Source organism: Carassius auratus, chromosome 9 (assembly GCF_003368295.1).
Source record: "Carassius auratus strain Wakin chromosome 9, ASM336829v1, whole genome shotgun sequence".
Taxonomy (NCBI): Eukaryota; Metazoa; Chordata; class Actinopteri; order Cypriniformes; family Cyprinidae; genus Carassius; species Carassius auratus.
Genome location: NC_039251.1, coordinates 30,454,056 through 30,481,313, shown reverse-complemented (window position 1 = coordinate 30,481,313; position 27,258 = coordinate 30,454,056). Strand labels below are relative to the sequence as shown.

The 27,258-nt window shown below is 38.4% G+C and overlaps 2 protein-coding genes across 3 annotated transcripts; both read left to right on the top strand.

Annotated features, from left to right (window-relative positions):
* The first annotated feature begins 359 nt into the window (after positions 1–359).
* popdc3 (popeye domain cAMP effector 3) lies at positions 360–2,303 on the top strand. The gene is made up of 3 exons (XM_026272477.1): positions 360–1,049; positions 1,148–1,256; positions 1,327–2,303. Exons 1-3 carry the CDS (start codon positions 556–558, stop codon positions 1,618–1,620), a joined length of 897 nt encoding a protein of 298 aa, XP_026128262.1. The 5' UTR covers positions 360–555; the 3' UTR covers positions 1,621–2,303.
* Positions 2,304–2,596: 293 nt separating this feature from the next.
* popdc1 (popeye domain cAMP effector 1) lies at positions 2,597–21,074 on the top strand. Of its 2 annotated transcripts, none has more exons than XM_026272475.1 (8): positions 2,597–2,818; positions 3,225–3,435; positions 7,453–7,577; positions 7,856–8,043; positions 8,145–8,253; positions 12,194–12,361; positions 12,934–13,075; positions 20,263–21,074. In XM_026272475.1, exons 1-8 carry the CDS (start codon positions 2,612–2,614, stop codon positions 20,391–20,393), a joined length of 1,281 nt encoding a protein of 426 aa, XP_026128260.1. In that variant the 5' UTR covers positions 2,597–2,611; the 3' UTR covers positions 20,394–21,074. The 2 variants fall into 2 exon arrangements, with proteins under 2 accessions (XP_026128260.1, XP_026128261.1); XM_026272476.1 differs by lacking the exon at positions 20,263–21,074 and adding an exon at positions 13,432–13,460.
* Positions 21,075–27,258: the final 6,184 nt, after the last annotated feature.

Sequence of the window (27,258 nt, the reverse complement as noted above, 5' to 3'; positions counted from 1 at the left end):
TTTATAAGAAGAAACTATGGCAAAAACGTGTGGAGGTGGTAATATTTCAGCCTCTTTAATTCATGGCATCATATTAACATTAGTCAATTAAATTTAAGTTAATTTGTATAGCGCTTTTTATGATACAAATCATTGCAAAGCAACTTTACAGAAAATTATGTTTCTACAATATTTAGTAGTAGCTTATAAGTGGTGATCAGTTTATGTGCAAATGACAGGAATTAAAAAAAAATGTATACAAGACTAAATCAACCAGACGATCAACACTATTAACAGCAATTATAATGTGATTGCATAGTAAGTAGTATTTGTTAGTTTTGTATGTTGTTTTAGTCCTCTGTAAAGTGAAATCTCAAGAAAGATAGATGAGAACTCCATTACGTCTCCAAAGCAGCAGACTTTAAGGAATAGTTTCCTTTTGGGAGGCTGAAGGATTGTGTTTCTGTGTGCGCATTAAAGAGCTGTCGGTTCACAGGAGCTTGAAGTCATATCTCTTCAGAGGAGTGCACAGCTCATTTATACGACTCTCGTCTGGCCAGTTATTCGTTTTCCATTATGGATCATTTGACAGAGAATAACTTGACAGCAGAGACTCTGGAATACCCAGTGTGCTCAGAATGGAAGGAAAACCCCGAAGGATCAGTGTTTCATCTCGCTCATATACTGCTGGTTTTGGGATTTATGGGAGGCAGCGGCTTTTATGGATTACTCTATATGTTCAGCTTTTTAACGCTGGGGTTCTTCTGTTACTCGATGTGGTCGTGGTCGGATCCCTGCACGACTGACTCGTTTTCGTGGACCTTCGCGCTTTTCGCCTTCTGTCTGGCACAAGTCGTTCATGTGTCGTACCGACTGCGCAAAGTCACTTTTGGTAAAGAGTTCCAGGATCTCTACGATTATAAGTTCAAAAAGCTTGGAGTCTCCTTAACGCATTTTGGAAAAATCGTGGAGTGCTGTGAGGGCGATGTCTATACTCTAGATAAAGACCACTGCTTCGCCGTGGAGGGAAAAACCTCCATCGACAAACTGTCAGTTCTCATCTCAGGCAGGTGAGTAAATAGACTTTCATCACTATAGAAATAATCCGCGTAATATGTTTACTATTTGTACTTTAAGGCAAACAAGACACTCGCTTTTTCTAAAACAGGATACGAGTGACGGTGAACGGGGAGTTTTTGCACTACATCTATCCATTTCAGTTCCTGGACTCTCCAGAGTGGGATTCCCTCAGACCTTCAGAAGAAGGGGTTTTTCAGGTGAATAAATTGTGTGTTTGTGTTCGCACTGTAAGCTTTATAATGGAACAAATTCTGATATTGTCCCCAGGTCACGTTACGTGCAGATAACCGGTGCAGGTACGTGGTGTGGAGACGGAAGAAGCTCTATCTGCTGTTCGCGCAGCACCGCTACATCGCCAAGATCTTCGCGCTGCTGGTGCGCAATGACATCGCGGAGAAACTCTTCTCTCTCAACGACAAGGCTTTCGACCCCCACGGGTTCCGCTACGATCTCCGGTTACCAAACTTCTGTCACGGGCCAGAGCCAGAAATAGGGAACACAAGTGAATCCCGGCCAGTGCTGGAACAGAGTGAAACCAAACCGGCAGAAAGAGACTCGTGAGAAACGCGCGCTCCAGTTTTAGGAGCTTAGAAATTTACTAATGGCAATTAATTTTCCATTTTTTTATTATTATTATTTTTAACATTGGATAAACTTTAAGTGACCTCCTGAAATCGGTGTTTTCTTTTTTTTCTTTTTTCTTTCTTTTTCTTTTTTTTTTTAGCCATGCTATTTTTCAACACGAGAATCTCAAAATTATTCAGAAGATGAAGTGGTTTTCAGTATGATACTCATTAAACTGTCGTCTCTCATAACCTGTATTTGTGGAAACGTTTGAATTAATAAATGAGAGGTTAACTCCAGCTACTGAAACAAGCTCTCACATGAAACATAAAGATAGTTTCATCTATCTGAATCATCAATACATCACCTAGCCTATGAAATATCAATCTGTCAATCTGAAACATATTGCCTATGTCTGTAGTTTGTGTGCTTTAGACTGCACAAGAACAAATTGTTAACACATACTTTTGAAAAATCATTCAACCAATCTTATAGAGTCACAGAAATCAAATGAAGGGGTATAGTATTTGAGAAGTGAGAAGGACATTATGAGACCAGTTTTTCTGACAGGCTTAGTGAAGTAAAATTTCCTCTCCTCTTTTGTCAAGATTGTATTGTTGAATATTTGTATTGTCCTATGCTTATCTGTGTTTTGAATAAACAGAAACCTGTGTTTTCAACCATGCAGTTCTCATTTGGCTCAGCTGTGAGTGTGATAACACGAGTACGTCTACTGTATCAACCTTATATTTGCAATCAAAACTTAAACCAGTGCACAATAAAGATTATCCCATCTAAGAGCTTCGACACTGACTTTTAGTGTCAGCATTTACACAATTGGCTGATAAAAAACAACAACATTTTTGACAGATGGAAATTGATCTTAGGGCGCTCTTGTTTAATTTATTTTTATTACAATTAACGGTGTGTGGTGGTGGACCATGTTTTAGTATACCTCCGTGTCAACCAAACAGACGCGCGCTCATAAATGTCTCCCTCTAGTGGAGGAGTCGCTTTAGGAGACAGAGGAGTGGCCGCTTGGTTTGTGCCCTTTTTAAGTCAATGCCTGTCATGTGGCTGGAATGCGCTCCTCACACACAGCAGCTCTCAGCTCTCAGCTCGGCTAGAACAGTCTTATCTTCTGCCTTCACATTCCTCCAGACCGAGCACGTTACACCTCGCATCGACAACATCGGTGAGTAGACACTGCTTTAATTAACAGGGCTTAATAAAGCATTTTAAAATAACATTTTTAATTAAGCAATACCCAATATTAACACGAAGCACAAGCAGCTATATTGGAGGTCAGTGGCTGCATTTCTGGCTTGTAAATGTCTTCGAAAGTTGTGTGCGCATTTTCTGACTTCTGACAGTACGTTTACGTTGCGCTGACTGACATTTAGCCTACAACATTTATATCCAGATAGACTACTGATGTAAAAAAAAAAAAAATTTATTAGAAATGTATCAATCATTTGACATGAAACGTACACCCTTGAAATAAATGCAGCAGCTCTTCAGAACCCTTCTGGCGTCTGCTTTGCTTTTGTTTATGAATGCTGGGCTTCTAACAGTTTACTTTCTGGCCATCTCCCCATCAGCTTGAAAACTTCAGAATGTCAGACTCTTTAACCTACACAACGTCTCCACTGCCCTCCAGCGCTGGAGATTCAAACGCCACATTATGCCACGACTGGGAGCAGTCTCATCACCTGCTGTTCCACCTGGCCAACCTGAGCCTTGGTCTAGGTTTCCTCATCCCCACCACAGTAGCGCTTCATATGATCTTCCTCAGACTGCTGCTGATGACAGGTACAGAGCGCCCTCTCATGGTGCTCAACAGAATAGCGATGCGCATACTTTTGTTTGGCTAGTTATCTTAACATAGTTCAGTTATCATGAAGGTGCTTAACAGAATATTTGTTTGGCTAGTTATCTTAACGTAGATAAATTATCCTGAAGATTAAAATGGTCGTACACATGTACTGAAACAGTTGGAATAATTGTCCTATAAGTTTTTTGTCCTATAAGTTTTGAAAGTTTGATTGAACTTCATGCATTGTATAGATTTAATTCCATAACGTTTGTTGCAGTCAGTTCCTTTTGTAAAGTGACAATGACGTGACATTCAGCCAAGTATGGTGACCCATACTCAGAATTGGTGCTCTGCATTTAACCCATCCAAAGTGCACACACACAGCAGTGAACACACACACAAACTGTGAACACACACCCGGAGCAGTGGGCAGCCATTTATGCTGCGGGGGTTCGATGCCTTGCTCAAGGGCACCTCAGTCGTGATATTTCCAGCCTGACACTCAAACCCACAACCCCTGAGGTCAAACTCTATAACCACTAGGCCACGACTTCCCCAAAAAGTTGTTGAGCTGGGATATTAATAGATTAATGTACAGGCTACTTAAAAAAATAATGATAATTATAAGATGAGGTATTAAAACTAACACATTTTTGGTCATTGAAATAAAATTGAAATAAAAATAAAATATTAATATTATATTATAAAACAAATGAAAATTCAGAAATGTCTTGGCAACTAAATGAAATAAAAAAAAGTTGATGTTGGTGTGCTATTAATTAAAACTACAACTGAAATAAAAATAAAGTTATATAAAGTAAAATAAAAGAATGTAGCAAAATTACAAAAACTTACACTAAAAATAAAACTAAAATAAAAATATCAAAATGAAAGCTACTACATATCAAAAATATACATGTATTAATAAATATTACAATAATTTTCAAATAATACTAAAATAACATGAATGAATCTGTGATTTGATTAAATATTTTGGACCTCAAGTAACAAATTATCGAAACCATCGAAATACCAGAATGACAAAAGTGTCTGAAATTACCTACCACTGAGCTGCTAGATTAGATTAATTATTATTACTTTAATCCCATAAAATAAACATGATAATAAAAGTAGTGGCAAGTATGGTCTATATCTGTTTTAAGGAAGTCTGCCCAGAATATTTTGAAAATGTAAAGGGGTGTCACAATACAAAATACAATTGTTTTTTATGCACAATTCAAATTTTTAATCTGGATTAATATTAGTGCAGTCGAATAATTAATCACAATTAATCGCATCCAAAATAAAAGTTTTGTTTGCATAATATGTGTGTTCTGTCTATATTTATTATGTTTATATAAATACAAACACATAAAGTATATAATTTATATTATATATATATATATATATATATATATATATATATATATATATATATATATATATATATATATATAAAACTGAAATATAAACATGCTTGTGTAGAGTAAACATACCTATTAAGCTCACCAAAATCCACAATGACACATTTTTACTGTTCAAGGTAAATATTAATATTAAATATTAAAAAAATTAATTTCTCACACAAAAATATTTAATTTTATTTTAAATGACAAAAGCATTTCAATTAAGATATGCATAATTAAATTAAAAAAGTCTGGCTGTGTTTAATGGGTACATTTATGTACCCTTTAAGCACACCCCTGTTCCCATTAGACTCACATCATGTTTTATAAAAATTTCTTGTTTATATTAATATAAATTTTTAAAGAATAATTATAAATATATATATTTCGGAAGGTACAAAGTCAATAAAAAAATAAATAAATAAATAAATAGAACACTAAATATAGTATATTCATATAGTGAAGTGTCATTTAAGCACATAGTCCAGGTTCAGCTAAGTAACACAAATGTAAAAAAAATCTAATGACATTTAATAATAAATTAATCAAATAATATTTAAAGTATGTTTATGAAGAGCTCAAAGAGAGGACACATTTTTTATATATATAAATTTCATGTAATATTTATTAAAATGACAGGATTTTGCTAAATATTCTAGGTCATGTGTTAGGATCATATTATATTTTAATATTTTTTACAATATTTATGAAATTATACTTTTTCTTATGATGTCACACTGAAGATGTGTGATTTTCATAGTAGTGTACCCTTTAAGCTCACCTTAAAATAATAGGAAATCTTAAAAAAATTACAGCAGTGTAAAATGACAGACCAGCAATAAACTGTCAGTTGATAATATCATGGATGTTAAACCAAAAGCCAGTAATGCCTGTGAAGTAATATTTTAGCGTAGCACACAATATTATACAGCTATTCAGCTAACTCTGTTCTGTAGCATCTGCATTGTTGCTTAAACTATCCTTTGGATCTTATGTAATTATTTCCCACATTAAAGTTATTGTTTATAATATGCAAAAGTCTGAACATTAATCTTTTAATTTTACAATAACTAGTGAAATTTACCCAAAATAAAGAGTTGCACTTTATTTTAAAGTACGTGTACTTACATGTACTTACAGTGTACTTACAGTGTATTTATCTAAGAAAGTTCTGGTGAGACAAGGGATATGGTTAGGTTTAGGGGTAGGTTCAGGATTATTACCTAGTTATTACATAGTTATTGTAATTACTATAGTAAGTACATAGTATGTACATGGGGAACAGGACTGTAAAATAAAGTGCTACCAAATAAAGGCTTAAATATCTAAAAAAAAAATAATAATTAAAAAAAAAAATAATAAAAAAAATAAATAATAATAATAATAATAATAAAATGCACATTTAAAGGGCTCCTCTTTTGGTGAAAGTTTTTAGACAGCTTCTAAAATCAAATATGTATGTTTTATAAGTGTGCTTAATGGGTACGTGAGCTTAATAGGTACATTTATGTATTTATGTATAAATAATAAATATATACAGTACACATACATATGTTACCCTGGACCACAAAACCAGTCTTAAATCTCTGGGATATATTTGACAAAAATCATTTGGATATTAAGTAAAGATCATGTTCCATGAAAATATTTTGTAAATTTCCTACTGTAAATACAGGTGCATCTCAATAAATTAGAATTTTGTGGAAAAGTTATTTTATTTCAGTAATTCAATTTAAATTGTGAAACTGTAGAATTAAATAAATTACATGCACACAGACTGAAGTAGTTTAAGTCTTTGGTTCTTTTAATTTTGACTCCCTTTACAAGGAGGGCAAGCCACAAACATGCATTGCCAAAGAAGCTGGCTGTTCACAGAGTGCTGTATCCAAGCATGTTAACAGAAAGTTGAGTGGAAGGAAAAAGTGTGAAAGAAAAAGATGTACAACCAACCGAGAGAACCGCAGCCTTATGAGGATTGTCAAGAAAAATCGATTAAAGAATTTTAGTGAATTTCACGAGGAATGGACTGATGCTGGGGTCAAGCCATACAGATGTGTCAAGGAATTTGGCTACAGTTGTCGTAAGCCACTCCTGAACCACAGACAATATCTGAGGTGTCTTACTGACTAACTATCTTAATTTCAGCTGAATTACTGAAATAAATGAACTTTTCCATGACATTATAATTTACTGAGATGCACCTGTATATCAAAACGTAATTTGTATTGTGATATGTATTGCTAAGAACTTCTATTTTGTATACGATTAATCGTGATTAATCATTTGAAAGCACTAATAAAAATTCATATGTAGTTTTAATAAACAAACAAAACAACTACTTTAATCAGTTTTTATGTAGGGGGACTAATAACCTTGTGGTTAGTGTGCATTTATGTAGTGCAACTATGCTAGCGGTGACCTGAGTTCGAATCCCCTCTTGAGGTCCTTTGCCAAACCTGCCTTTCTCTCAACCGATTGCTTTCCTGTTTGCCCTCTTCTGCTCTATCCAATAAAGGCATGACATGCTTTCATGTTTTCATGTTGTATTGATTCATAACACTGCTTAGCTTTGTTGGATTTGAAATGCTTATCTTTATTGGATTTCAGGGTGCTCATTGTTTATAGCATGGGCCACATTATACAGATGTACATTGGATGTGATGGTGTGGAATGTGGTTTTCCTTCTGGTGAACTTCATGCATTTCTTCTTCCTGCTTTATAAACGCAGACCGGTGAGTACAGACACCAATGAGAAAGCTACATATTATTGATAGAGTCTGTTTGTATGTCCATGGCTGAGAGATGCTTAAACTGCATACAGGTAAACAGAGGTCAAATATCATGAATTGTGTTGAGGAAAAAGCTTTTGCTTTTATCATCTTTCTCCCTTTATGTCTTAATGAATGGTAATTGTAGTTTATGTACAATTTCTAGTTGTGATGGTCACCACCATAACTTTCCCATTGTGCTAAATTCAATATACCTGTTTGGCTATGTTGTTTAATTCCAGATTAAGATTGACAGGGAGCTAAAATCTTTGTACAAGCGCATGTTCGAGCCCCTGCATGTACGTGAAGCTCTGTTTCAGAGGCTCACTGGTCAGTTCTGCACCATCCAAACTTTAAAGAAGGGCCAGGTCTATGCAGCAGAAGATAAGACCTCTGTTGATGAGCGCCTCAGCATTCTTCTCAAAGGAAAGTAGGTGTTTCACTTCACTAAGAGTCCATATTTACTTTCTAGCTCTCCTATTATATGTGCATTGTTTTTGAATTTTCTGACTAAATGTATGGATTTGACAGGATGAAGGTATCATACCGTGGCCATTTCTTGCATAATATTTACACCAATGCTTTCATCGACTCTCCAGAATTCAGATCGACTCAGATGAACAGGGGTGAGAGGTTTCAGGTAATGTTTAAAGTATATTATTTAAACATATCCATTATGAATAGTTTTAATGGTGAAAAATCAGGAGTGCCCAACCCTGTTCTTGGAGATCTACTATCCTGCAGAGTTCAGTTCCAACCCTGATATAAAACGTCTCGGTTGCTTATGTTACCCTCTTTCCCTGAAGTAGGGAACAGAGATGTCACATCGGATGACCGACGAATTTGGATCTCGCTTAGAAAGACCAGTCTACTTTAAGTGTAAACTAAAAGAGCAAATGCACAATGTCATGCGATTATTGCATCCAGCTGTATCTGATCACGGCATGACTATAATTAGGCAGCAGGTGGAGTGCATATTCATGTTTTCACTGAGAAACCTGGCCGCTCAACGGTGGTACAGAATCTGTGGTGACAGGATGTGACATATCCGTTCCCTCCTTCAGGGAAAAAGGGTTACATGCGTAACCGGGACATTCGCCAAAAGGCCACAGATACTGCCCCTTCAAGACTAGCTACTGCTGCTATGGCACTACCCACTAAGTAAGACTGAAAGACACTAGGAAAACGTACTCGTACCACTTGGGACAGGAAGGTTGAGGAAGCCCCATCCTTCCCAAAGGAGGTTTCGGAAGCACATACACATATGAACAACCATTTATGTGCATATGGAAGATTAAAGGTATTTTTAACCCTCTTGGAAAATAGCAGGGAGTCTGCCGGGGAAACACAGGCTCTGAGACGATTACATGGATTTTACACATATGGGATACAATAAGGTCTCTACATTTGAAACCCAACCCTTTACCAGTTTGCAAGCCGACACTAACCGGGCCTCCCAGTTCCACTACCAGTTTGAGGTGAGAACACGAAGGCTATAGAATCTAGTGAATGTGTTGGGGATCACCCAACCCACAGCACTACAAATATCTGTCAGCGAGATGCCACGAGCCAGCGCCCAGAAGGATGCAACACTTCTAGTAGAGTGAGCTCACAACCTGAGTGGGCAGGGCACACCCTATGCCAGATAAGCCAGGGTGATCATGCATCCACTATCTAGTGGCCCATCCTCTGCTTAGAGACGGCATTCCCCGGCCACCGTGACAGACAAAGAGCTGGTCTGAGGTACTGAATCTTTGTGTCCTGTCTACGTAGTCTCTCAATGCCTGGATGGGACAAAGCAAAGCTGGGGCTAGGTCTGCTTCCTCCAGGGGCAGCACTTGCAGACTCACCACCTGATCGCTGAACAGAGTAGTGGAACCTTGGGCACATAGTTGGGCCTACCTTAGAGTCAGCGAGGTGAAGAGGGGTTTGAGTGTAGAGTGCAACACTTACCTGGTTCCAAGTCTTGGAAGAAGGTGTGCGAGTAGGGCCTTTGACGATCCTCCGAACCACCCGCTCCTGCCTACTGGCTAGAGTGGAGGATGGGTGTGGTCCAGTGTTGGTCTGTCCGTGACTCTCCGTGCCCTCTTGGGATCCAGAGACAGAGAAACCCACTCTCCTGCCAAGATTTTGGAAAACAGAGGAGGTTTTATGACACAACTGCATTGCAACCACCGGGGGGACGCCCACATACACCCTAGCTGCACTACCATCGAGAGTGGTGAGGGAGGAGGAGTTGACAGTCGGTTTCCAGCAGAAAAGTTGCCATCCACAATCTGGTAAGCCCCTTACTTGGGGCGCTGAGAACCAGCGTGTGCCAACCTGACGAACCAATCATCCAACTTTGAGGGCTTAGGACACGGTGGAGGTCTCCACTTGAACCCTACCCTCATGGCCACCCAGGAAAGCATACTCATTATTTTCGAATCCGATTTAGGCATTGCTACCATCCCGGAGGACAGCAGAGCAGCTGAATCTTCCTCTCCAGAAAGCTCTGACTCACCCTCCGATGCAGTGATTGACATCCTGTCATCTGGAGGAGCACCAAAGGATCCTGCTGGTAGCTCCTTGTAGAAGGCCCAGCACATTCCATTGGCAGCTCAAGTGGTTGCGGAGTGCAAGAGGAGCAATGGGTTGGTTATACTCAGACTACCCATGATACTGCCTGAAGTAGCCCTCACATGACTACCGCCATGACGAGAACTAGATCGAGGCAGAGGCAAAGGACCTCCGCCCCTTTGAGGAAACAGAACTTGGCCAGCAACTCAGAGGTGATCATTTTCCCACATTGAAAACATGACTCATCCACAAATGGCAGATCAGCATGCTAAATGCCAAGGCATGTGAGGCAGCGATCGTGACCATCAGCCAGCAGCCTGATGTGTGCATGCCACTCGACACGGGAAACCACCACAGCTGAAGTGCTGTACCGACAACATGAAGAGCTCCCAGAGAGCGTGCTCGTTAAGTCTTCTTCTTTCAGTAGAGTAGTCAGGAGCAGAACGATGTGAAAGCTTGGTTCCCAAGGCGAAAAGCTAAATATGCACTGCACCGGGTGCCTACTTATACTCACGCTGTTATCAGTGGCAGCTGGATGCAATAATCGCATGGCATTTTGCACTGACTCATTTAGTTTACACTCAAAGTAGAGTGGTTTCTCTAGCGAGATCACAATTTGTCGGTAATCTGATGTGACATCGAGAGTGACCAACTGAAAGGGAACATATTAACAATATTTTTTACTATACTCTTTACATATTTATAATAATGTCACACTTTATTTTAAGGTCCAATTCTTGATATCAACAAACCAATCATTGCAACTTTTGCCTCAATAAACTCCTCATTTTGATATTTGGTAAGGTAGTTGTTACATTTAGGTATTGGGTAGGATTAGGCAGTGATGGAAAGAGTACTGAAAATTTTTACTTAAGTACAAGTACTGTTACATTGATGAAAAAATGCTCAATTACAAATAAAAGTAATCCTGTCAAAACAGTGCTTAAGTAAAAGTAAAATGAATTTGTTTTGGGGGTGTACTAGGACATTCTCTCATGCTTGGTGGTTTGAAAAACACATTATTTTTCACATAATTTACATTATTACAATACCTTTCTCCCCAGCTTGGCACAAATGTCTCGATTAGTTCCGGGTTTGATGAAGACCTGCCTTCCGAAAGATTTAATCTGTTGTGATTGGTTAGCTGCCCCAGTGTGTTGTGATTGGTGAACAGCTCAGAGAGTGTTTCAGTACTGCCCCGCCCCTTGCCAAAGCAGCAAGTTCCCTCTGTGCCGGTATAGATAAGGATGGCATCAATATTGCCATATCAATTTGATATTGTTGTGAAAAACAACACTGTAGTCCAAACAAGCAGTTTATTGTAGTTCTTGAAAAGGGATTTAAAAAAAATGAAATATCTCCCTTTGGAGTTGACTTTGAGATTTGTAACTTTGTAGATCTTTGTTATGCCCAAACATACACACTACACACTGACTAAAATTTAAAAAGTGAAAAAGCATAATAGGACCCCATTAAGAATATCTGCTTGTTACGTCTGACATCATCCTTACGTACAAGTAAAAGTATAGCATTAAAAATATACTTAAAAAAGTACAAGTACCCGAAAAAATGACTTAATTACAGTAACGTGAGTAGTTGTAATTCGTTACCTCCAACCACTGAGTTTAGGGATGTAGAATATGGCCATGCAGAATAAGATAAGCAACTAGTTAATAGTCATAAGTGGTCCCTATACTTTAGTGTTACCAATAATAATAATTATAATAATAATATAAATAATAATAATCATATTTCACCTTGTCAAAAAGTATCTGCTTTCTGTGCTGCTGTTCATTTGACAAATCAAACTTTAACTCTGGATTATAGGACAAGATCCTCCAGGTTGTTGTATGTGGTGAAAAGAAAATAGTTCTTTTAGCAGTTGTACTGTATGTTTCTTTGTTTTATTCGTATTAGGGGTGCCATCCCAAAAAGACAATGTCAACATTTGGTCATTTTGTGGAAGAGTAGACTAATATACAGAATTTACAATTATCTGTCTTATGCACATGAATATACAGGTGACAATCACTGCTGAGGAAAACTGCAAGCTCCTTTGCTGGTCTAGAGAGCGTCTGACTTACTTCCTGGAGTCTGACACTTTTCTGAGCGAGGTGTTCAGGTACCTCATTGGTAAAGACATCACCAACAAGCTTTACTCTCTCAATGATCCAACTCTGAGTGACAAGGTAAGAAGATAACATGTGAATGAATATGACAGTTTTGATGTTATTTGGTTTTGGCAGAGTAGATCTGCTACACGCCATGGCTGCAACTGAAATAAACACAAGCACACTTTGCTGTTAGCATGTAAGACATCCTGCGGCTTGAATAGGCATACATAAATCCCTTAGCAGATATAACCAATCAGAGGTGGAGGGTCTCAACAGACAATTTAAATGTTGAGCAAGCAGACTAATTGGATGCAGAATCTCGCCAGTCAGGACAGGACATATTTCAGCGGGGATTTATAAACTAAATTGTCTGGGGTTTGGCTATGTTTTCTTATTGCATTCATTCTTGCTGAAGGTAAAGACTATAAAGCTATTTGAGCAATATCCTGCAGGTATTGTACATAGTCGCTCAATAATGTCAAAAGGAAAACAAAGCCAAAAACGTGTAAATTTTAGGCAATTTAGAAATTTCAGCCAGGACTAGATATGTTTGTAGAACAATATATAATTTATGGCTACATATATATTTCTTTACAAAGCTAAATTCAGAATTATTTTTAACTAAAATTATGGTGATTGAACCATAGGCTGTAAAGAAAATGGACCGTCAGCCAAGTCTATGTTCTCAGCTGTCTATGATGCAGATGAGGAACAGCATGGCTAGCACCAGTGACACAGACGATGTGCTCAACCAAATCCTGAGAGGCGGGTCAACTGGGTCATCACTTCGTAAGTCTATAGTCTTTTCTTGAGCTACATTATCTTTCACTGGTCAGTCAGTGCTAAGCTGTATTTCAAGCACTAACCACAATTTACACAATAAGCCATGCATGATCTGATATTAGACTCTACAAATGCTGAAATAAACCAAAACACACATCTCACTCTTTTCTGTCACTCCTAACATTATTTAAAATGTCAAGACATGTCTAATTTGCATTCTTCATCTCTTCTGAACTCCATCTGTCCAGTGTGAGTTGCTAATAGGGTACTACATTTGTGGAATTGCACAATACATTGGTGTGATTTTAAATTATTAATATTGGGCGTGTCCCTGATGTTCTCTCCTCCTGTTCCTTCTCTAGCTGTGACCTCAGATCGGGCCTGATGGGGTGTAAGATGGTTTCTTTTTTTCTCACTATCTTTCTCTTCCTCAACCCCAACAAAAATCGTCATTTTGAATATAACCACAAAGTAGATTAACTCCCTTCTAGTGGTAAAAAAAGTGACTTCTGATAACCAGACATGTTATGAAGTTAACCTTTAACATCCAAAAAACTGCATTTGATGAGTTTGTCCATAACTTTCATTCCATAAAACATGTTGTCATACAATGTTCAACTAAGTTTATCAGATCAATATAAAGTATGAGCACTACACTGCACTGTATATTTTATGTACACCGATCAGCCAAAACATTTTAAACTGCCTGCCTAATATCAGGTAAGTCCCCCCATGCTGCCAAAACAGCTCAGATGCATAGAGGCATGGACTCCACAAGACCTCTAAATCTGTCCTGTGGTACTTAATCATGGATAGCAAACTCTCTTTTGAAACTCAAATAAATAATATCATGCGGACTGCATATTTCCACTTGCATAATATTAACCGTCTCCGTCCCTTTCTCTCAACCAATAATACAGCAGTTCTTGTTCACGCTCTAATCACCTTACGACTACTTTAATGCCCCTTTCACAGGTGTTCCCTCTTAAATACTACGTAAGTTCTTTCTAGAACACCCTCTACTGAGCAAGTTTCTCCAGTTCTTCAGCAGTTGCAATGGCTTTCAGTAAAGTATTGAGTTGAATTCAAGATCTTGCTACTTACTTACAAGGCACTTCATAATCTTGCACCCCAATACCTTACTCAACTTCTTCATTTTTACATCCCTTCACGTGCTCTCAGATCCTCATCTTCAATTTCTCTTTTGGGACCTCGGATTCGATTAACTACTAAGGGTAGTTATGCTGGCCCCCGTCTATGGAACTCCCTTCCCCCTGATATTTGCAACAGGCTTTTTTCTCTTAAAACATATATTTTTATACAGGTTTTCTTGTAAAAGCCTTCTTTTTTTTGTGTAGTGATTTTTTAATTTTTTAATTTTAATTTGCTTGTTTGTGAGGTGACGTTGGGTGTTTTTAAATGTGGCGTTAAATAAAATGCATTATTATTATTATTATTATTATTATTATTATTATTATTATTATTATATAAATGGATCTGGCACATTAGCCAGATCCTTTAAGTCCTGCCAGTTGCAAGGTTAGGCCACCTTGCTGGGTTTGTTGGTCTAGCACACCCCTCAAGTTGTTTTTTGTACCCTCTGTCCAGACAAAAACGGTAATGAATGGTTACAGTTATATTTCCACTTGACCTTGGTTTGGCACAGCAAACTCTTTATTTCTCTATCCATTAGATCACATGGGGCAGTTTCGGCCTAATGGAAAGAGAGTCATACATGTAACTTGAAGGTCACAGGTTCGAGTCTCAAGTCAGGCAGAAATGATCAATTTGGGGGTGTGAATAACTAGTGCTCTCTCCACCCTCAATACCACGACTGAGATGAGACCCTTGAGCAAGGCACCAAAACCCCAACTTCTCCCTGGGCACCACCGCATTGGCTGCCCACTGCTCTGGGTGTGTGTGCATTCACTGCTGTGTGTGTTCACTTTGATGGGTTTAATGTAAGCACAACTTCATGGAACGGGACACCATACTTGGCCAAGTTACTTCACTTCACTTGACATGATTTCAAACCTTTCTCGGCCAGGAAGTGGACTGGTTACTTGTTTGTTGTCTGGCTACCAGTTTCACTTAATAGCTGGCCAAGCACGCTTTTTGTGTAGAGTAAATGCTATTTGAGCTATAATTAAAATATATGAAAATTCTCCATAATGTGGTCACTATTTACATCTCATACTGGGAACACTTGGATTACCAAGGCGATGACTAATGCATTTGTATTACATTCCAAAGTGCTCTTTTATCAAACCCACAATGAAAAATGAAACCATATCTGGCTTGCCTGGATCAGCAAGGAATGGAATGATTAAGCGACAAAAACAGTTTTGCCTAATGGTCTAGCCTTCTCTCCCCATGTGCATCAATGAAACCCGGATTCCAGTGCACCAGTTATCCTTCCTTGCAGCACTTTTGTTATGTACTATCCACTGCATACCGGGACACCCCACAAGACTTGGTCATCCAAAGAGGCTCTTGCTGCAGACTTGCACTTGCACTCTCAGACAGGTTGTTTATTACTATACACATTTTTTTAATACTTTTTAATAAAATATATATAAAATAAAAAAACGAATAAGAAATAAAATACTGCTGCAAAGTTCTCCACTAAATAAAATACTCTCAGTCTCAAACCAATATCACATAATAAAATATAATGAAAAATATAAATAAATAACTATGATTACAGTGCAGCAATAACAATCCCAGCTTGTAGGCCTGCGTCACCAGAACCGTGCTGAGTGCCTACTACTGTAGGTGACAGGGAGACCACCGACAGACCAGGCTCTTGTCTTCATTACAACAATATCTATACTTCATGTTGAAAATAGACTATGTTTGACAGGTGCAATATTTGAAAATCGATAATTATTAATTAATTTTTTTAAATTACATTTATATCTGAATTTATGTCAACCTATAGACTTTCAAACATCAAAGTGTCATGAATTATTATGTATTTGTGTACAAAATGACATATAAACATATTTTCCTATTCTATTTTGCCTGGAAACGCTTCCAACACGCTTGCAGGTCGCGTGACCCCTCATTTACACTGAACACGTGTGCGGCGCATTACGGCTGCGACACGGCTACTGGAGCTGATCGCGCCCATTCTAGTCAATGATTATGTTTACACCGGCCGCGACGCGGCGTGTTTCAGAAGCTTACCAGAAGCGGCTCTCCGCGCAGCTTCGCTAATTATAGGTGCCTAGTCTATTTTTGATGGACGCGCATCCAAGTCGCACCGGAAATACAAAATAAAAGTAAAAAATCCCTGTCAATTTCAAAATAAACACCCTGTGCAGACTCCCAAACGTATTGCATGTATATTGGCAATATATCCTTGGTAGGAGACAAGAAATGGACGACGAGAGATTCATTCTGGAATCAGAAAAACACGTCGGACATGCAAATCACGTGGTCTAATGCATCCAGTCGCTCCGCTTCTGATATGCTCCCAGTGTGAGTTGGCACCGCGTGGAGGATGGAATAAAACCTTGTCGCAGCCGTGATGCACCACACACATGTTCAGTGTAAATGAGGGGTTAAAAATAGGCGTCGGTTCTATTTCTAGCATGCACGCATTTTCCGTGAACCTGCAAGCGCTGCCCCTGGAGGAGGCAGACCCAGCCCTGGCTTTGCTCTGTACCGTCCGAGCATTGAGATGCTACGTGGACTGGACACAAAGCTTCAGGACCTCAGACCAGCTCTTTGTCTGTTAAACGGATGCTATATGTGTATTTGCTCCCGAGACCTCCTGCGGGAAGGGTGGGGCTTCCGCAGCATCCCTGTTCCAAGTGGAACGGGTATGTTTTCCCAGTGTTATCCAATCTCACCCTGTGAGGTAGTGCTTTGACAATGGTGAGCGGAACTACTTGCTCCAATCCCCGGGCTACACCTAATAGGGGCGCAGGGGCTCACACAGGGCACTGGAAGAGGCAACACCCATGGCACTTTTGTAGGGATCCCATTTTGCGTTGGTCACATGTCCCGTCGCCATGGTTGCTATACTGCCACTGAGCTGCCAGGTCTCCGGCTCGGCTCCTCAGCGAAAACCTGGTGTGCATTGCACCTGCTGCCCTCTTATACTCACGCTGTGATCAGCGGCAGCTGGATACAATAATTGCATGCCAATGTGCATTGGCTCGTTTAGTTTACACTCAAAGTAGATTGGTCCATCAAAGCAATATCTCATTTTGCATCGGTCACCGACGTGGTGTCTCCATTCCCTCCTTCATGGAATGAGGGTTACCATACGTAACCGAGACATTTCCATTTGTAAGTGTGTTTTAGGGCGTGGAGGCGGGTTTGTTTTGATACATTTGAGTTAGATTTTGATCTCTTTAGATAGAGGGTGATTTTACTGTGGAATAACCGTGTGAATAACTTTACTAGTTGGCTAACTGTGAAAGCTCTGAAAGAATTTGGATTTAGGTAGGTGATGAAATAAACAGCTGTACAGTTACCCAGCACTGAGCTATAAGTGTTTCTACGATATGAATCTCCTCGCATTCTCCCATTGACTATGTACAGACCCAGTGTACAACACAGCTGCAGAAGGTGTGTTCCATTTTTGTTCGTTGATTTATCATGGATGAGCCTTGGGGTTTGTGTGGGTGGAGAAAGGATGCATTTAAGCATTTAAGTCTCCACAGATTGGTGTGTTGCCCTGTGACCGGAAGAGCTCTCCTTCTAAGGTGGGTAAACTGTCTATTTTGATGTAGGGAGAGTCTTCTGGAGTAATTTAAGTTGCACACAGGAAGATGTTCTTCTCCGTTGAGGTGATGGCCCTGTTAATTTCTATCCCTGTAAACAATTGGCCTGTTTTAACAATATTAATAGAGAGGGCTAAACTGGACTTATACTAAATAAGCATTCCTTCAGGCAGTTTGGTGGATGGGATGATGAGTTCTCTGTAGCCTGTAGGGCAACCAGTTGATCCATCTCCTCTGCTCCATGTATTCTGCAGGATGATTGTCTGAATATTTTTATTTCTGTGGTGAAGTCTGTGTTTTTGCTTTTTAGTCCGAAAGCAGATGACTTCAGGCCTTGGATATTCCAAAATGATATGATACATGCTTTGTTATCCATGGGAGGTTACTTTTGTTGGCAGGTTCTGACCTAGGACAGTATGTGTGAGCAGATTAGGTTTAGCATCTGGTGAATGTCTTTCAGCTCAGTTGCTAGGACTTGTGTGAGTGCTGGTTTGGGGTTTCTGCTTACTGTCTGGGCATAGCTGAGGTTGCCAGGGCTTTGATCAAGTGCTGTATGAGGATGCTTTGTTTTTAAGGGGGTCTTTAGCCTGCTTCTGATGCAGTGCAGTTCTTTCCCTGTCTGGTTGGCTTCTGCCTAGCTTTGCTGCTTCTGGGACTGGTGTAGATGCTATGGTTAATTGCAACATCTTTTAGTGTCTTTGCAAAGGCAGGAACAGTTGCTCTGAACAGGTGGACGTGGTCGTAGAGGCATGTGAGGTCCAGGGAGCTGTGATGTGCCAGGTGTACATGAGGTTGGGGTGGACAGGGTCTACACAGGTTTGCATTCACCCTCTGGATTGTATCTGAGTGGGAATCCTTTCATGGTAGTAGTGTGGAGATGGTGATTTTTGCACTTGGAAAGATGGTTGTGGCTTTTTCAAACACCCTCTGTAGTGTTGTTGCAACTCTTTCCTGATGTGTTCTCACGTCGTTTGTTGCTTGGGACAATTAGCATCAGGTGGTGGCCAATGAAGATTGGTGTGTACCACACGTGCTTCAGACTATTTAAATTACCATGACACAGTGTCTTGTTCCCCTTCTCAGGGAACCAAGGTTACATATGTATACAGAACGTTTTTCAGCAAAGTATTGATCATGTATATCAGCGGTTCTCAATTCCAGTCCTCACGCCCCACTGCTCTGCACATTTTGTACGTTTCTCTTATTGCTTCAGATGTTTGTTCTATTCGAACATAGACACCCTGCGAAGTGGACATCACAGGATATTCCGCCATGATTCCAGTTCGAAGCAAGCATACATTTTCCATTTAAAGTGCATTGAAGTGTCCGAGATGTGAATGTAAATTGTATTGATTTACAGAGGTAAATGATGTCACACTTGTCCATGTGTGCAGATGGACGTTGTGCAACGCAAATCCGTGAATGAATGTTCTGAAGTGAAGCAAACTTCAACAGATTTCCCCTGCTCAGGGAGTAGGGAGCAGTAAACACTGTGTAGAGACCATGTCAATCGGAACACATTTCATGCACGGAGCTCACTTCTAATGAGCTGATTATCTGAATCAGGTGTGTTAACAAAGAGAGACATACAATGTGTGCAGAGCAGTGGGGCGCGAGGACTGGAATTGAGAACCGCTGATGTAGATAATTCAGAGGCCTTAGAAATTGTGTATTTATGAAATTGTGTAATTATGATACAACAGGATTTAAACATCTTGCAGATCTTTAAAGGGCTATGCACACTAAAGTACTGCCGATTAATGCATGTCAGATATTAATCAATAAAAACACTTATTTCACTTCTTATATACTGCGGTCACATTAGACTTTGGACATGCAAAATTTCATTGAGTACAGCCATAATATGGCAATGTAAGTCTCTATTGTATAAAAAAAAGAAAAATCAGCATATAAGAAATAATTACCTACAGCTTTGAAGTGACACACCTAATTCGATGTCTTCACTTCAAATCAATTCAGAATGCAAAATTATAACTTTGTAATGCAGTGAAATTTGTATGATCTTGAGTTTCCAGCATGCATAGTAATGGAAATGAATGGAAACAAAAGTGTAGTGTGACCGATCCTTCAGACACAAGACTCAAACGTTGATTTCCAGCCCACACTTTTTGGATACTGCTAATTTTATATAACATGCACAGAGTGTATATAACAAATTTGCATTGTTTATTGTTCGTGTGATTTTATTTACATTATCAACAGTACTGCTGAGCTGTAGAAACCATTAATAATGTCAAGAGAATGATAGAAAATTGTGTCTCCATATGACATAAATAAAACAATATACCTAAATCTTAATGTGTAACTACATACTGTTATTGTGAAAGACATTTTATATATATATATATATATATATATATATATATATATAAATACAACAACATTATTTCAGACTTTGACGATTTGTTTTTTTGTTTGTTTGTTTGTTTCCTCCAGAGAAAAATCCTCTGACAAAAGCATCCACGACTATGAAGCCAATTGAAGAAGGAATGGAAGATGATGTGTTTGAACTTGAATCTCCCACTACCTCCCAGAACATTTCCAGGACCCCCAGGGAAGACATTTAAAATGTTTTTTTATCACCTCATGGTCTTCAGGCTTCTGTGTTTCACTTTGTGTTCTATAACAAAATAATGTCAAATTAATTGAACAGGAAAATAATTCAGACTCCCCCTCAGAGATATGAGAGTTGATTTAGTGTTACAAATTTAACTTTTAAATAAATTTGGAAACCATCTCATATAATAGTTTATTTCTTGTTTAGTAGAATCTGTATAAAGAAAGGATTTTAATTGTATGCATTTGAAGACATTTCCTTTTTTATTATTATTCTTTTATTTTTATTTTGAATTTGGTTAACTGTGCTAATCCTGTGTAAAACAAAACTGATTGCTTATTATCCTTCAGTAAAACTGGTATATCTGATACAGAGTTCATACATATACCATGTCCATTTCCTTGCATGTTCCTGTTTTTTAAATCATGTTTTCTTGTGTGATATGTTAACAGCTAGTGATATATTAAAATTAATTGTATTATTATTATTACACAGGTTATTACAGGGTTAAGCTATGATGAAGTGAACACTGGATTTATTGAATGTCTTGTTGAAGCATTTCCATTTCTTCCAAATGCTTTTTTTCTTTTCTTTTCTTTTCTTTTCTTTTCTTTTCTTTTCTTTTCTAGTGTGTTTAAAGTCATACTGATACTTGAAGTCACTTTTTTAGATTAAAGTTTGGCACTACAGATATGTGTTTCTTCCCTACTGTGTTTCATTAGTTTCTTTCTAACCTAACAATGACTGTGCTTAATATTTAATGATTCACTTCAATGATTCACAAATCACTCAAGGAGTAGAAAAAAAAGAAGAAAAAAAAACATTGCTGAAAGATTACATAATAATTCAGGGGGAACACTGCCTATTATATAATATTTAATCTCAGGAGATGACTTCTTAATTGTTCTTATTTTAAGAAAATATAAATGTTACATACAGTCAATTTTTTCTGAGGCCTATTGATGAAGATCAGTCTCACATGATTCAGATATCATAACTTCAGTGTACACTGTGCTGTCAAAATGTTTATCTCGAAAGCCTGGCTTTGGAGTGCCTGGCAAATGTATATATGTAAATGTTTTCGAAATGAAAACTAACTAGCTAACCTTCTCCAAAGCCAAAGAGCTTTAACTTCAAGGTCTCTGTCTCTGTTGAACTTTGTTAGCATGTATATCACCATGGTATGGTGTGCACTTTTGTTCCAGGCGACTTTGTGCCTATGGAGATCCAATAAGGTCTCACGGGAGTATGTAAATTCCCAAATCATGGTAAGTTTCATTTGGTTTATCTAGCCATATATTATAATTATATAACATATGGGCTTCTGGGAGGTACTTTTTTTATCATTATATTGAGTTATACCAGCTGTTCATAATCCTGTTCCTAGAAGTTTACTTTACTTATAGGGGACTTATTATGCCCCTTTTTACAGGATGTAAAATAAGTCTCTGATATCCCAAGAATGTGTACAGTATGTGTAGTTTTAGCTCAAAATACCCCACAGATCATGTGCTCTTGTGTAAGGCCAAACAAAGTAGCTTCGCTTTTACAAGGAAACACACAGCGTCTCCAACAACATGGTTGCAGTGGCAACAGCGAGAATAAAAATTACACCTTCTTTCTTTGCGTGAAGATTTGGGCAGCGTTATGCAAATTTCCCCACACTGTGATGTAGATATGAGCCATTTTAGGTAAGAGTGGTTGACTGTTAACTTTGATAAAGAATATCTTTCTTGATTTGAGACTTTAGTCTTTGCAACTTTACAGATCTTCTTTATACACCAAGAGCCATCATATGATCCCTTTAGATGAAAATGAGCTGCCAGATTTTTTATTAAATAATCGTTTATGAATTACACCGAGTACAGCACAATAAAAAAACAACAGCTGGTCTCATTGCATCTTGACGTGCTATCACAAACTTTAAGTCCCACTTGTGATTATGAGCTTGATAAATTCAAGCAGTTGACTTCACATTGCTTTCATATAACCAACTAAGGCCGTTGTTCATTCCTCTGTTGTCCAGTGTTATAAGTTTCTTCAATATTTCACCGGTAAGGTTGAGGTTATATATAGCACTTTAAATACCATCACTCCTCTTGAGCTAATATCCAGCCTTCAAACTTCCCAACTACTACCTTTTCAAATTTTGCTGAGCATGTTGTGGCTGTTCAGTTAAATAATCACCTAGCTCTGAACAGTCTCTTTGAACCTTTTCAATCTGGTTCAGAAGAGGGCATAGTACTGAAACCGCTTTAATTAGGGTCGTAAAATATCTTCTTATCAAGGCGGATTCGTCGGAAATGTCACTCTCTTCTGGTTGACAGGCTGGAAAATTGGTTGGGTCTTTCTGGAGCTGTCCTCAATTGGTTTCGGTCTTATTTAACGAATCGTGCCCAGTTCATTGGCTTGGATAACTACAATTCAGATACCGTGCTGGTTCGATAGGGAGCTCCTCAGGGTTCAGTATTGGGTCCAATATTATTTAACATTTGATTTGATTTGCCTTTATTGTCTCCTGACGGAGAAATTTGTTTTGGACATTCGGGATAACAGATACACACAACATACATATAACACAACATACTTCCCCTACACATAATTTACCACCAACCCACAACCCATAATTTACAGGTATATGCTTCCACTTGGGCAGATCATTGGGAAACTTGGTCTTTCGGATATCACTACAATGCGGATGATATGCAGATTTACATCACCACTAGTCCTGATGTCCATTGCTCATTAATAGCTTTGCATAGTTGTTTAGCAGAGATCAGTATCTGGATGCATAACAACTTCCTGAAGCTGAATGGCTCCAAAACTGAACTGATGCAGATTGGTACAGTGGCGGCTACTCGTAAGGACGAGCAGATCAGTTTGATTGTTGATTCCTGTATGGTAATCCCCACTTCACAGGTGCGAAATCTTGGGGTCATTTTTGATCCACAATTATAATTTGAAGCACACATAAAACACATCTCTAAAACTGCATTTTTCCACCTGAGAAACATAGCTCGACTTAGACTTTTTCTCTCTTTTGCAGACACAGAAAGGCTTATACATGCCTTCATAAGAACTAGGTTGTTTCACAATTACACAGGCTGTAAATGCGAGAATTGATTTTAAAATTCTTATTTTAACATACAAGGAACTTCATGGGACTGCACCTGAGTATCTTTGTGATCTCATCAGTCCTTATATTCCATCACGCTCTCTTCGCTCAACTAACTCTCTTTCACTTCACCAGCCATCATGTAAGCTAAAGACCATGGGGGAAAGAGCCTTTTCATACAAAGACCCTAAGCTATGCAGAAATGCACCAACGTTGGGTTTTTAAAAAGTTGATTAAGACACATTGTTGTATTGCTTTTGGTGTTATTGTTTTAATTTATTACTTTATTACTGTAGCACTTTGGGTTTAAGAAAAGCGCATTACAAATAAAATGTATCATTATTATTATATGTAATTTTTACCGCATTCCTATGGAAGCATTGGCAACAAGCACGATTTGTGTTGATTGCAAGTGACGTCACAGGTAGCGGAGAGTGCAAGTAGCGATTGCAAGTGACATTGTAATTTAGTTTCTTTTTTCTTGTCTTCACCACCTGGCTACTGTTGTAAAATGTTGAGAGATTCAAAACAAAAACTTATAAATAAATAGAACAAAAATAAATAAAGACTGCAAGTGACGTCGCTAGCGGAAGCACAAGTGTCTGGGAGTGCAAGTCTGAGAATGCAAGTCTGAGAGTGCAAGTGCAAGTCTGCAGCCAGACCCTTCTCGAGCATTGAGCCAAATCTTACCTACGACTCAAATGAAAGGGTCCATATATGCATCAGCTTGGTAGATCCGGTGTTCATAATGCGCTAGTCCAAGAGTAAGCCATGTAAAGATGAGGTGAGAGCAGCGGTTCCCTGCATCTGCAACCATAGAATCCCATTAGAGTATGAAACACTTCAGGAATAGACGCAAATGAAAAAATGACTGAATAAACAAAGATTAAAGCATAGGATTAAAACAGCGAATCTCAAGTGTGCTAGACAAAGCATTTTTTTTTTACAGAAATGTGAAAAATCTTTATCAGTATAGTGAATGTGAAGGTACGTCACGCAGTGTTGCATTATGGGACGTGGGCGCCATGTTTAGAGGCACGATCTCTGTTTACGTTTTCGCCAACCATTGCTATGACATTTAATTGTGGGTGTGTTTGGCTAAAACGAGGTAAAATTGAAGAACGGAAGAAATGGAGAATTTGAAAGAAAAAGAGAAGGGACCCTATCGGGAGAAACTAAATGCCACTGCCAAAAAAAAAACTTTATTTAGACAAACTGTCCGAGATAAACAAGATAGATCCATATGATTTAGCAGCCCAAGACTGGATTACGGATCCAGACGCAGTACCTCCGCTCACATATATGGACATCGTCAATTACCTCGTTTTAGGATTGAGTGCGTACACTTTGCAGGAGTTTAAGAGCTATAAATCCCTTCAAGCCCATGAACAGTTTTGCAGCGGCTGGGTACAAGACCTCCTCATTCACAGGCCGCCTAACTGCAAGAGCACAGTCGTACTGGCAAAGGTAAGATGGCACTTCTTCTTCTGTCGGAGTTTTATGGCAGTTGGCAAACCAGCTAAAATAAATATGCTATTTACTTACGATGTTTTAATACCTACGTATCTTAATGATTCTGTAAAATTGATTCTTTCTCTGTTGTATTTTGTGCAATGAATCAACACGTTCATAAGAAGGCACTTGTGTTTTTGGCCAAGTTATTAAAACAAACAAAATGCTAAATATTCAGCTGAAGTTATGTTATTTTAAAGAGTCATAAGCAGTGGGTTTGAGCAGTTGCATTTAAAAAAATATTGGTTATAATTGTCAAAATTGTCTAAAAACCCAGTTTTATTTTGCTTGTGGTGGGCAGATTTATTTTTGTAACACGTGATTATGTTGATTAGAAATGAATGAATACATAATGTACAATCAAAAATTTACATTATTTTTACATTGAAATACATAATTTACATTTACAAATTAGTTTGACAGTGTAAGCATAAAAGCAAGATAATTTAAGTGGTTCTGCTTTTATTAATCACAAATTAACTACATTTAATTTGTATTAATCAGATAATAAATGTATCTGTCATTGATTAACATTTCTGTCTTTATGTACAAGTGATGCACTCCCAGCGCCTTAGTGAAGTTCCTCTGAAGGCTTGGGTTATTATCAACACCAATGGTGAAGTTTCCTCAGCCCACTGTACGTGAATGCCTTGAGTCGCAGAGACATGCTCCCATGTTGACGAATGTCAGTAACCAAACAGTTACCTGGAACCACTGACTTCCATAGATTTTTTTTTTCCTGCTATGGAAGTCAGTGGTTCCAGGTAACTGTTTGGTTACTGACATTCTTCAAAATATCTTCCTTTGTGTTCAGCAGAAGAAAGAAATTCATACAGGTTTGAAACAACTTGAGGGTGAATAAATGATGACAGAATTTTCATTTTAAAGTGAACTATCCCTTTAAAGGGTCTCTGTGGATACAATCAGTACAGAAACAGATACGTCACTTAATGTATTTATTAAGCAGTTATATAAAAACTTGAGTCAGAAACATTTTAAAAAGGCATGTAAAAAATATGTACAGAATATCAAAGCAAATTGTTCATTGAAAAAATAAATAATTTTTGATTCATGCAATGTGGCCTGTCTTTATCATCTGCTAACATAAACCACAAATTCAACATCATTCATCAGCTATCCTACAAATCATCAAGGAATATACAATACACAACACCTCTTGCTTTGTACAACTTTTAACAAACGTTTTTACAAACCAGTTGATTTAGCAATCACTGCACAACACTTGGACACATGTTTGTAAGAGCACAGCAGACTGTGACAACTTTCTTCTTGTTCTTTCTCCTCTCCTGGCCTCTTGCTAATTACCTGATGTTTGAGGTATTTTCTTAACTGACGTGCAAACCTCTCTTTGTTCATCCCTTTCACTTCATTGTGGCCCAGAAGCAAAGATGGTGCCCAGTCAGGATGAGTATCCAGCATTTCAAATGCTGGTTGTCCTGTAAATAAAAAATTATTTTTTTCTGCTTCCCTTGTTGTTTTTTCCAGGAAGGAAAGCTGAAAAAACGTATTCCGTTGTTCAGTTTCCTCCCTGAACGATCGTGTGACCTGCTATGGCAGTTTTTGGTCGAGCAGTACTGGCCAACCATATCGACGTTTATTAAAATCTCGACAGAAAATCCAAACACAGCCTCCAACACACAAATTCAAATACAGCGGTATAGGGCACGATCCTGCAAATATGGCGGAGGACCCATAATGCAACACGGCGTGATGTCACCTTCACATTCCCTATAAAAGATTGTAGCGTTTATGATGAGCCTTGAAGTGCCTCATTACGAAGAAGTTATTCAGAAAATTGCATGCACTATGATCAACATCTTAATTATGCTGTGCAAGTCTGCTAGATAAACAAGCACGAAACGCCCAGTGCTTTATTTGAACGTGTGAGTAGAAATCATTGCAGAGAATAAAATTAATGCCCAGGTGCCACAAGTGCATAGAACAAAATGATACGTATAATGCTGTAGACTGGTGAAGTGATGGAGGTGAGATGCCGAAGAGACCGGCAGCCTTAATTCTGTCTGCTGGTCCGGAGAGACTTCATTCGTGCAGGTTCACGTGAGCGTACAGATGAATATTTGTTGATTGAGACCAAAGTCTTTTCAGGTGTTGAGACCCAAGCAGCACTGACGCGACATCTCGGAAAGCACCGGCGTTGCCAAGACAGTTCTTTTTTTTTTTTTTTTTTTTGTGGGTTGCTATTTCTGTCCTGGGTTTGAGGTGACCC